At 38.7% G+C, this 12,252-nt stretch overlaps 2 protein-coding genes across 3 annotated transcripts; one reads left to right on the top strand and one right to left on the bottom strand.

Annotated features, from left to right (window-relative positions):
* Positions 1-4,520: 4,520 nt before the first annotated feature.
* LOC137710638 (uncharacterized) lies at positions 4,521-9,911 on the top strand. The gene is made up of 12 exons (XM_068449715.1): positions 4,521-4,694; positions 4,802-4,920; positions 5,474-5,503; positions 5,618-5,754; positions 6,252-6,431; positions 6,563-6,626; positions 6,756-6,863; positions 7,157-7,310; positions 7,959-8,048; positions 8,207-8,262; positions 9,127-9,181; positions 9,272-9,911. Exons 1-12 carry the CDS (start codon positions 4,613-4,615, stop codon positions 9,646-9,648), a joined length of 1,452 nt encoding a protein of 483 aa, XP_068305816.1. The 5' UTR covers positions 4,521-4,612; the 3' UTR covers positions 9,649-9,911.
* Positions 9,912-10,044: 133 nt separating this feature from the next.
* On the bottom strand, positions 10,045-11,877 carry LOC137710639 (mitochondrial pyruvate carrier 1-like). 2 transcript variants are annotated; one of them, XM_068449718.1, is made up of 5 exons: positions 11,705-11,877; positions 10,767-10,871; positions 10,607-10,661; positions 10,380-10,515; positions 10,045-10,244 (listed from the first exon to the last, which is right to left on the bottom strand). In XM_068449718.1, exons 2-5 carry the CDS (start codon positions 10,857-10,859, stop codon positions 10,205-10,207), a joined length of 324 nt encoding a protein of 107 aa, XP_068305819.1. In that variant the 5' UTR covers positions 10,860-10,871; positions 11,705-11,877; the 3' UTR covers positions 10,045-10,204. The 2 variants fall into 2 exon arrangements, with proteins under 2 accessions (XP_068305819.1, XP_068305818.1); XM_068449717.1 differs by having other exon boundaries at positions 10,767-10,884; positions 11,705-11,874.
* Positions 11,878-12,252: the final 375 nt, after the last annotated feature.

The raw sequence follows: 12,252 nt of genomic DNA, 5'->3' as shown, positions 1-12,252 counted from the left end.
AAATTGTGAGGTAGTGATGTGATGTGATTAAGACAAAAGAGGTACTAGGCTTTAGCCTATGGACATGATTGTGGTGTGTGGAATCATGATTTTCTTCAAGGTACCAGGCTAGTGAGGAGTCATGGTTTGCTTTCTTGTCATGGCAGAATACAATTGGGAAGACAAAAGTTTTTATTTAGGCCGAGCTTAGCAAACTTGGCCGAATCTGGGTTTTATCATCCTCGACCATATGGCTCAGCATTAATTAAGTATTGCAATCACTCGGCTAGGACGTCAACAATGAGATATGAGGTATAGAAAATCACCTACTTTTGGTGGTCATTCTATGCATACATGCATCATCCTTTCAGATAATGGAAGACAGGACCCTTCTAACATTTCAACCCCCTTTTCGAATATATATATATGCCTGGAACAGCGTGCAATATGTTTGAAATGTCAATCCAACATCATTATTACCTTGGTGTTAAAGTCAACATACATCAGGCTATTCATATATATGTGTGTGTGTGTGTGTATTTATATATATGTATATATAGACTCTACACCCAATTCTTCTTGACCTCAGCCCACTTTACAAAACTATATGGCCGAATACAATTTTTCTGAGTTTAATATATATATATATAGTTGTGTCGTATAATCGGCCGTTTTCATTTTAAGCCTCGCCGAGAGAATTATGTTTGCGTTGTTGCATGTTTAATTCAACAAAGGCCACAAGGTTTGATGGTTGTGTTCTATTTGGTGCATACATGCAGTACTAACGAACAAATCATGGTTGCAGAACGTGCTCAGAGGCATGAGTTTAATATATATATATATTTAGTAGTATCACGTCGAGATACCATTATCGAATTTTAAATGCCGAAGCGTGGATAGTTGAATGACATGTCGAACGGCTGTCCACATGTGATTGTTTCTTGAAGACAAGTAGGCTACTTGGTGGCAGGCCTTCGACTATTTGGTTTTTCTCGGCCTTGACCCCATTTGTTTTTCCTCGACACAGCAGGTACAACTTTCTTTCAAGGAGTAAGTGGTAGGTGAGAGTCCCCGAGCCTTCAACCTCATTTGGTTTCTCGGCCCTCGACCCTATTTGGCTTTCCTCGACTAAGTTTTTCTCGAGCCGAGAGGACAACTGAGCATTAGTCTCCAACATGCATGCTGCATCCTCACTTTTGCCATATCCCTATGTGTTCTTTATAGCGGCTGGTGGGGTGGAACCATCAGATTATGGGATCTTGGCGATCACAGTCCCTTGACAGTATTAGGCGAAGACACATTTGGAGCCGTGGCCTGTGTCTCGTCGTTGGCAGGCACATGTTTATTGCAACTCATGACAATGGATGTGTAAAGGTGTTCTGTTTATCTGTGTCCTTACTTGATCCGGGCTAGAATTATGTTAGGCCGAGCTCGGCCAATGCATCGAGGTTTCTTTCAAGACGTGGCAGGCTATGGAGTGAATTCCTCGAACATATATTTATTCGACTGCGCTAATTTCCTTAACCATTCGGCTTACGGGCCGAAACTTAAGGAAACTGGGGGGCAATGTTTGGATCCAAATATTCACCATTGGCCTGTGCAATCAAGGCCGTTGAGTGAGCATAACTCTCAATCGTCGGATGGAAAAATAGAGATAATTTTTGTCATTATTAAAGGATAATATTATGGATTTTATCATAATAATTATCTTTTAATATGAATTATCCTAGCATCTTCTTCAACTAGATAAATAAGGTGCGAATTATATCCCGAAACAAGTGGTACAATTTAAATTAAGTTGGGATGTGTGTGGACGTGTGGATTGGATATGTTGCAAGATGATATTAAAGATGATGGCTTTGGGTGATGATGAGACAAGCCTAGAAAAGCTAGGTTTTTTTTTTTGGTGGTGGTGTAATGATGACCTAGGAAACCTAGGTAGGCTAAGCTTTTCTTGTTTTTTGCATGGTGATGGAAGTAAGAGTTTCTCCTGAAGGTTTTTAGTGAGATCAGAAGCCTAGGTGGGCTAGGTTTCTGATGTGGTATGGTAAAACCTAGATAGGTTGTTGCTTATCTAACTGACGAGTTTGAAAAGTCAAGGAACAAATCCCACGGATTAATTTGAAGGATATGCTTCAGCTCCGCAAATTAGGATTGCATTGGTACTCTACAAAATTATTTGGTCGCGCCACACAACATTTGCCTATAAATACAAGACTCGGTGCAACGGAAGAAGGACCTTCAATTCAACACACAATTGCCCCGTGCAAAACCTCACAAACATCTTGAGATTTTTTATTTTCTTTTTCCCGCCGACACATCTTCAGTTTGGATAAACAGCACTATGAAGGCAACCGGTGAACACCTTTAATTTGGATAAACAACACTATTACCGTAGAATCAGCCGACCGAGGAGCTCCTTCAATTTAGATAAACAGCAGTGCGACGAGGCCGACTGGTTACCTATCCAAGTCTGGGTTGAGAAGGGTTTTTGAATCCTTATTGGTAGATGTCATCTTATTAGCCTTCTCGGCGAAGTAAGGTGTTACGAGTTACGACATTCGGCGTATTGGACACTGAGTGATTTTATGATTGGATACTCACAAGTGAATTTCAAAGTTCGTCATTCTGACGGCCAAACCACATTCACCATCAAGACATACATCAACTTTGAGTACTTGTGTCCGTATAGTCTGGTGTCGATTCGACGTGCTTATACTCTTACGAATATAATCATTGTGACCAAATCGGGCACCGACGATTTGTGAACTTCGCAGAACTAGCAGCCTTGTCTTCAGGCTTGAGAATCCAGAGGTCGACATTTGTTCTTTCCTCGGTCGCAGTCGCAAGATAAAGAAGTCAGTAACGCGCTCAACGCAACATCAACAAATTTTACTCCTCGGCCGAGCTCGGCCGACGAGTTGGCACTCCCCACATTCAAGCGAAGGATGTAGTTAGCTTATTAGTTACTCGGCTTATGCGCCATGTAGGCTTTGTAATTTTTAGGGTCAACAATTTACTAAATTTCAAAGAATCAAAAATATGGTGGGACCTACACAAAGTTTGGAATTCAATTCCTCACTTTGGAGGAATTGGATCCCTTGATAGTAAGTGGTATTTGAGTTCTGGAAGAATGAGGGAATGGGCAATCCATTTTTCATACCCATAATGCCCTTACATAATTGCTGAAATTCCAATGATAAACCAGCACCGGTGCCCAGCGTTAGTATGTCTCCTTCTTCCTCACTACCGTCCCTTTCCTGTCTTCCCAAGGCTACATACCCACCATCATCTTCCTCGACAACAACGGTAACCAGAAAACAAGATCAAGCGAAAGTTGAAGAAGAACCCATTTTAGTTATTTTCTTTTTAACACAATGTTAAAAACCAAACTCCTCACATTCAAATCAACACGAAATACCCCGTAAACTAAACTTCAAAGAAATTACATCACCACAACCAACACTTCCCAAAGGCCTCAAACCCACCATGAATTTCAAATTGTTGAAAGATGATTGAGGCAGAGATAGAGAGAACGGTTGGGTTGGGGTTTGGTTGGTTAGTTTTTTATTTTTACTTTTATATCAATTGACTTGATTTCCTATAAGTTCTTATAAAATATTTATTTATAATAAAGGGCATTTTAGTAATCATACAAATTTTCATTTCCATTCAAGTGAATTCTAGTAATCATACAACTTATATTCAAACATAACCATTAATACTCCGATTCCAGAAAATTGTAGTAAATAGCTTTAATGAAAATCTGGATTTCAATTCTCCTCAAGTTAATTCATCCTCAATTCAGTTCCCCCTCAATCCAATTCCACCTATTTTGATTACGGATTAGTAAACGAGCCTTTAAAGTGCTTCCTGGAAGAAACACATAACTGATGCTTCTTGCCAAAAGCACTTCAAATGTTTTTGGAATCCAAAAACATTTTCTCTATCCAAACAGGCACTTAGTCTATCTAGTATTACTCTAAATATAAACAAGGGGGTAATGCTAGGGAGACTAAATCTGTTGATAAATTTGCAAAACAAAATCATGTGTCACCAATAAGAAATAAACATGTTATCCAACACTTATGTAATAATACAATCATCGACTTTCATGTTATTTAGTTTACACATTTAGTCTACAAATTTAGTTAATGCTAGGAAGATTAAATTTGTACACAAAATTTGCAAACTAAATGATGTGTCATCAATAGAAATGAGTACGTTTATTAACGCTTAAGTCATAATCATATCATCAACTTTCATCTCTTTTAGTTTGCAAAATTTAATCTTCTTAGTATTACTCTATAAACAATTCTTTAATTGTTTTCCAATTTTATTCCAGTTATTCAGAAATTTCCAAGTTTAGATTGAAAATTAACGACGGAATCGGAAATTTCATTCCAACTTGAAGTCTTGAACTTGCACTCGGTGCACAACCAAGAAAGGGTAAAATAGTAAACTAGCCACGAGGGAGTAAATTACAAAAAGAGGTTAAAACATAGGAAATAAGTATAATTACCTAAAAACAAGGGACCTAATGAACTTCTCGCAGCTCATAACTTTTTGAGGGAGCTAGGGTTTAAGGGTTTTTCTCCTTCCCCGATCTCTGCGAGTGAGAGTTGAGCAAAATATGCCTCGTACGACCACACTCGAGTGCCCAGGTTGTCCTCCACTTCGAGCTCTAACCTTCGACGAGCTCGGTCTCATTAAAGGTATCTCTGTCTTGTCTTATACTGTCCATTTCTCGGCCAAACAAGAATCAACTGCTAATTCTTTTGATAAAAGTCTAAAATTCGGTTATACCGTTGGTTGTTTGCAGTTATTGAAGCTCGGGGTAAGCAAGGAAGGGCAGAACCAAAGTTGGTTGAGAGGTGGGGCGACCTAGATTCGTCGAAAAGCGTGCTTGCCGCCTCTTTGGATGACCGAAAATCTGATCCGGTATGAGTTTTCTCTGTGATTTATGGTTTCTTTGTGTTATAATTCTAAAGGGTTAATCGCAATGTTATAAGTTTAATGGGTTTTTTCTCAGTTCCTCGACGGAGCTGAAAGCAGTTCTCTTTCTTCTGATTGTTCACCGCTGATTCATGTACCCAGTGAAGTCCGTTGGGTACATTAAGCGGTGGAGGCGGATGTTCTTCCCCTTGGTGGATGAGAGAGAGGGGGGGATACACCCTTGAAATTTCTTTTTTATTCGTTTGTTCCAAAACAGAAAGAAAAAAAAAGAAGAAAAAAAAGGAGGGTGAGGAGGAGGGTAGAATCATCATCATCCCCATCCCAACTGCAATAGTGCTGCTGCCGCCTGTAAGAAATGACAGGCAGCGGCTCTCACTTCGCTGCTAATACTTGTCAAAACGATTGAACGATTAAACTTTCCATTATGTCATGTGTGTTCTGGGAATGTAGTTTCAACTGGGTATGTCTGGCTCTGTTTTATGAGTTTAAAGTGTAAAACGATTGAACGATTAAACTTTCCATTATTTCAATGTTGCAGCTGCTAGCTGTTGCAAGGAGAAATGGGACGGTGAGTACATTATTAAGTGGGAGCAATTCCTGTTTCCTTTTGTTTTATAATTACAGGATGAAGTTCTTAATCCTGTTGCAGCTGCTAACTATTAGGTGCTTGCACGTCTTACAGATTGAAGTTCTTAATCCTCTTAATGGGGATCTCCGTTTCTCTGTTACCAATTCTAGTAATAACGGGGTTCAACCTGAAGATGACCCCGTTGCTGGATTACATTTGCTTGCCAAAAAGAATTTGGAACTGGCTTCAAGGTAAGATGCCTTCTGTGCTTTCATATTTTACCATCTAAACCGAATTTTGATCACTGCAATTTCTAATAAAGTTAGGTACTTAATCATCTTATGATGCATAGGATTTGGTATGCTTGGGTGTTCAATTTTAGGTTCACTTATTCTTTTATAACTCTTTTTTCACCAGTTTTTATTGCAGTACAATTACTAAGATCGTATAGAATGTGTTTTCTAGTGCACATTTTGTGGAGTGCATACATGCAGAGTGTATTCGCCTTGCATGCTTTAGTTATTTATTTACAGTCTAAAGTTTAATTGCTAGCATGTATACCAACTTAGATAAGTGGCCCCTGAAAACCAAGTTGTCTTAAGCTTAAACCTTTGAGAGGTGCCTCAAGTATTTCTATATTCTTTTGACAATGTTAATTCTTGCATAAGTTTTTTGTTTAAAAACAATGGCATTGTTCCCTCTGTGCATACAGGTACTAATATTTTTTTAAATTGTTATATGCTGTTAGGTCTTGCACTTTGCTTACATGTACAGCAAAAGGAAATGCAAGCATAAGATCCTTTGAATTGACTAAACCAGCATCAGATGTTACTTCGACTGGATCTTCAAGAACATGGAGTGTGGGTGCTGGTGGAAATATCTTATGTTCGGAAGTAGATGGAAGTGAAAACTACTTTTTATTTGGAGGGTGAGTTCTCATAATAAGGACAAGGACTTACCATAGGAGCTTCAAAATCTACTTAACGTTTCATTAAACAAAGAGTATCATCACTAGGATATTTGTCTTACAAGTGGTGACGTTATTATTCTCAAACTCAGGAAGCGTGTTGAGATGAATGTCTGGGATCTTGACAGCTGTGCCAAGATTTGGACAGCAAAACCTGTGAGCATTTCTATCTTCCACAATTATGACTTGAGGAAATTAACACGCACGCACGCGCGCACACACATGCATTTTCTTTTGCAAACAGTATGATCTGCATTTATTCTAATTTTTTTTTACCCTGAGCAGCCTCCTAAAAACACCCTTGGTATCTTTACCCCAACTTGGTTTACATCTGCCACATTTTTAAGTAAAGATGATCATCGGAAATTTGTTACTGGCACCAACAGCCATGAGGTAATATTCGCTTACAGTAGGACTGATTTTGTCTTGTTGTTTTCAGTTGGAAATAAGCTACTTCTGGAGAATAGTCCTCTTTGTATTTATTTATTTATTTTTTAATGTACTTAGGATGATAAACTTCTGCGCAAACTAAGAATATAGTATAGGTTTTATAAAAACCGAATACAACTTTGAGTTCTTGGATTTCTATAATGTTTGCTGTTGTAGAAGTTCAGTTTCTTGAATACTCTTAGTAGCACAACCGAAAAAGATTCTGTTGACACCTTATGACTGGTTTTATTTGACAGGTTCATCTCTATGACATTTCTACACAGCGAAGACCTGTCATATCATTTGAGTTCCGAGAGACCGCTATTAAATCTGTAGCGGAAGATCTAGATGGCTATACAATCTATGTAGGGAATGGATCTGGCGACCTAGCTTCTTTTGACATACGCACAGGTGCGTTGAGCTTTATTAGCACATTTTCATAAGTGGTGGGGTCAATGGGGATTAAACTGGAATTTGAAACTTCAGTTAGGGTTGAAATAGTTTAAGCCGGGTAAAATTGTGTATATGTGAAAAAAAAGAACTCGGGGATACATTTTCTATGGACTGAGCTTTGAGATTTAATAATGCTTGAAGCTGAGTTCACCATGCTTGGGCTGGCATTGGTTCTGCCGAAGAACTTCTGACTTGAGTCTCACTTATAATTGTTCATCATTTCTTTGAAAATTTGTATGTTACCAAATTCTTTTTTCTATAGAATAGAAAAAAGTAGCTGAGGTATGTATGTAGGCATGATTAAAAATTTAAAAGCCATTTGTAGAGCTTACTTAGGGAAGAAAAAGCCATCTGTTGAGCATGATGCCTGTTACCTAAGTTATGGAACGACTGGTGTATCAACGGCTGGTGTCAGGCATGTCCACTATGGAGGTCCCTTTGCAAGATTCGAGAACACTATTCATGTTATCGATAGGGATAAAGTGGTTGTGTATTGTCCCTCTTGAACCAGATAATGATAGTATGACGTTGTTTATGTTACTTTGTAATCTGCCTTTTCGACTATTGGTGGTGCTTTCTTTACTTTAATTCTGTGTTTTACAACAGGGAAATTGTTAGGATGCTTTTTGGGGAAGTGTTCTGGTAGCATAAGATCCATAGCAAGGCACCCAGACTATCCGGTGATAGCATCATGTGGTGAGTGCATGCTTTCTGTTTTCAATATTTAAAATTTTTGTTCAATACTAGTTCTCTCTCTCTCTCTCTCTCTCTAAAGCTTTATTGGTAAAGTTAGTAGGGGTTGGAAACCAAATTTATTCTCTATGTATCACTGACCTTAAGTTCTTTCCTTCTAGGATTGGATAGCTATCTACGGCTTTGGAATGTGAAGACTCGGCAACTACTCTCTGCGGTATGTTATTGCAGTTTATTGTTTATGAGTTATATAAGCAGGCTATTGACCAGCCGGCCTGATTGTTTAGAGTTACATCGAGCGAGAAGCCCAAATTTGGCTCTATATAAAATTTTAGCTAATCTTTTGTACTTATGATAATTATAGCGAAGAATGTATGTGGAAATAACATAGTATCCTTAATAACTCAAACGTAGTTTCTCATCAGTCCGGTGTCAGCTCCCCCTCATCGCTCTTTGAACTCTCTTATAACTTAAGAATCCTTTCCCCATTTGCCATCTCCTATGCCAGAGAAGAGGGAGGCATGGAAAAATTCTGACCATAGATGTGGATTATTGATTTGTTCGGATCCAATACTTTCGTATACAATTGGGTCATGGCACTTAGATTGGTCACTTCTCAAACCTCAGTGCCTGACATAACTCAAAATATACAGAAATACAATAAGTAGCGAATCATTTTATTATCAAGTGAAATTCCCCAGATCTGGAACACTACCTGTAACTTCGTGAACAATGGAGCTGAATTTTCAAGGACTAATAACAGTTCTTGTTTTTCAGACTTGTATAAAAGTTTGGTTGGGATCACGACTTGTACTAGGGAAGCACGGCTTCTCAAAGACTTCTGAACTTATGATTGGTTGAAGCTTGCCCCATATGAAGTGGGAGAGATGTGGTTAGGTCTGGATTTGGATGTCTAGGGTATTTTAGTGCATTCACCTTAGCTTTTGCCGGATTGTCAAAAGTGAAAAATGTTGGCTAAAATTCCCTAATTTTCATGGTTTCATGTGTAGTGGAGTAACAATGATGTATGCTGCAACTTTCCCATTCTTTTAGATCAATTGTTCTCGTTGAAATGTTGCAGGTTTACCTGAAGCAGCCTCTGTCAAACGTTCTTTTTGATTCCAATTTCACCGATGGTCAGTTTTTCTTTCCTATTTCTGCAAGATGTGCTATCATGTAATCATTCCCCAAAACTATAGCTGCAAGTTTTCCTTTCTATTCTGCAGAAGCAGAAGTTGTGAATCCCCCAGCCAATCGGCTGCTGCATGGAGAGCATGTTGCGGCTGAGAGGGATGAGGACGATACACCACCCGTGAAAAGGAAGAAATCCAAGGAAAAGAAAGGAAGCAAGACGGAAGCTAAAGAAAAAACTGGAAACGGGGAACCTTGTCAAGATAATGAGCAGCATATTGTAGCCGAGAGAGATGAGGGCGAAACACCACCCTTGAAAAGGAAGAAATCCAAGGAAAAGAAAGGAAGCAAGAAGGAAGCTAAAGCAAAAAGTGGAAACAATGAAGCTTGTGATGAAGATGGAGGCAAGAAACTGAAATCCAAAAAAAGTAGCAAAAGGTTAAAACGGGCAGATGTTGATGACTTATCGTGATCCCGACGGGGCCAAAAGGATGGAGCATATGCTCAAGCAACCCGGCAGAGACCCAGGGCCAAACATGCCGATGGGGAAAGGCAATTGCTCCCTGACAAATTTTTGATAGGAAAACTTAAGCAACATTGTAAATTGTCTCTTTCGGAAATCGGATAGCTGTGCTATTTAATCAGATTGGTGTTGAACTGAAAGTGAAATCAGTATTTGTAATCCAAAGATTATTGCTTTAACACATCTTGGGGAAATGGAAGTGCAAGTTTTCAGTCTCTTTCGGAAATCGGATACATTCCGAATTACTCTCGAGCGTCCTCGCCCAATCTCGTTCCAGATTTACCTCTTCTACACAATTGACGAAAAACTAACATTTACGAACAAAAAGAAGTGCGTGCAATTGAATGAAATGGATGACAAGCGAACTTGTTCTGCTGAGATTGATAGCTCAGTTAATATCAAAAGCAAATTCTATCACATGCGCCTTAACACAAGATCAACACTGTTTTCGGTAAAATTCGCAACTAAAACAATCAACCAGCAGGGAATGAAAAGAAGTAGCACGTTACTCGGTTGCAGCTTCATCTTTCTTCGGGGCTAAGTACCTATGACAAATTGCACGATTAAATGTTTTCAGCTCGCTCACTTTGACGAAGGTCAGTTATGAAAACTGACAACTCAACTAAATTTACTATTTACTTTTAGTTTTCTGAAATTGTTGCTGAAAACAGATCGCTTACCCCTGACCCCTCGCCCAGCGAGAGAGCTGATAGAGTTGGACAGTCTCATTTGAGACATGGCATGCCAAAAGCAGATAGTTGCGAGGCTGTACCATCCACGCGAATCTCATAAACAACGCTGAATAAACGCACATTGCTGCAGAAACAGATTCAAAACACGGTTATAATCCTGCCACATAGTATATACTAAAACTAATTTACATCCTTCATATACAGTTATGTTGGACCTGCTGTCATATTGCCAGAAATCATTTCTGGAGGTTTGTTCATATCCGCCAATCCCTGTTAAATCAAACCCGTTATGATCAAAATTAGTCAAAAAGCATGAAACTGCATTTGAATTCAAATAAATTTTTATATATTAGAAATCACGGCAGAGAAACATACAGCGGCAACGAATCCCCAGTTTGCAACAGGTCCCCAAAAGTGAGTTGTTTTCGGACCAACTGGACTGTTCAAGAATGCTCGGAATGAAGCCATATGTGATATCTACTGCTTAGAATCTCTGTTAAGTCAGAAAACAATAAGAGAATAGAAAGAAGAAAGACAACTCAACAACGACAGGATGCAACAAGATGCAACGACAACAAAAAACCAACAACAACAAAGCCTTATCCCACTAAATGTCAATCTGCCAAACCTACTAACAAACTTGTCAATTGGCAACGAAAAACTTTTCATTGTAAACCCCCCTTTACACGATTTAACGCACTTATCATGTTCTTATCGTCAATGGCTCTCGCAAAATCGTTTTAAATGATCAAACTTGCTCCTCAAACTCACCACGACATTACCCGACAGCAGTAACAAACATATAACTGTGGAATAACAAGAATAAAACAAGATAAACTAGTTAATTATCAATAATCCTTCACAGATTAGATTAATTACTGATTAGCAATAGCTCAATTAACTTATCAAAAGTCCAATTATTAGGACTCATTTGGAAGTCTTTTTCAAATGACTGAAAGCGCTTTTAGAAAAAATATTTTTGGATTTCAAAATCACTTGCCGATCACTTCAAGTGCTATTTACAAGGTTTGGTTTCAAAAACATTTTCACTAAAAACTCTTTCTGCTATATTAAAAACACAATAAATTCCAATTTATAATTGTCAGTGTGCATTTTCAGAATCGAATTGTGATTTGGTCCAAAATTAAATACACAAAAATAAAAATTAATTCAATTTTCTGATAATAAATTTGATCAAATCCAGACCTTTCCCCTAAGCCCTAATTCTAAAACGCCCAAATTCAGACGAGTCAATATATGATGTATGTATGTATGTATGTATGTATGTATGCCATCATGCATGAGAGACGTACCTTATCGGAGAACTCGACGGCACAATTGGGGACGATCGGCGTTTAATTTACAGGGAAAGTCTCTGACTTTCTCGGAGGGGCTGCGTTTGTGGGACAGTACCAGCTCCCGGGAAGCTACCCAAGTAGAAGTAGGTGAGTGAACTCGGATCGGCGGCGGACCAACGATATTTTCCTCACTGCTATTTGAACACGTGTCAAGATGGAGAGGAAGATTGGTCAAACTATTGGGTCCAACTCTACTGTACCGAAAACCACTGTACCCACCCTCTTCCTGCATTTCTGTGTTGACAAGTGTCCCTTGACTTCACAAGTGGTAAACAGAGTTGTATTTTTTGGGCCCATTACAACTTTGATAGACTGTAGTTGTGGTTATTGTGGGCTGGGTTTCCCCTCGGCCCATTCTCATCAAGTTTGATTAATTTATCTTGGCAGATAAAGGGTTTGGATCAAGTTTCATTGACTCGTGTGATCAGCAAGGAATTAGCTCCAACTACGAAATTATATTCACGAAGACAATTAGTTAATGTCCAAATGAAAGAATATTGGCA

The sequence above is a fragment of the Pyrus communis genome, chromosome 12 (genome assembly GCF_963583255.1).
Source record: "Pyrus communis chromosome 12, drPyrComm1.1, whole genome shotgun sequence".
NCBI classification, from domain to species: domain Eukaryota; kingdom Viridiplantae; phylum Streptophyta; class Magnoliopsida; order Rosales; family Rosaceae; genus Pyrus; species Pyrus communis.
The sequence above is the reverse complement of the archived record's forward strand: the minus strand, read 5'-3'. Positions and strand labels throughout refer to the sequence as shown.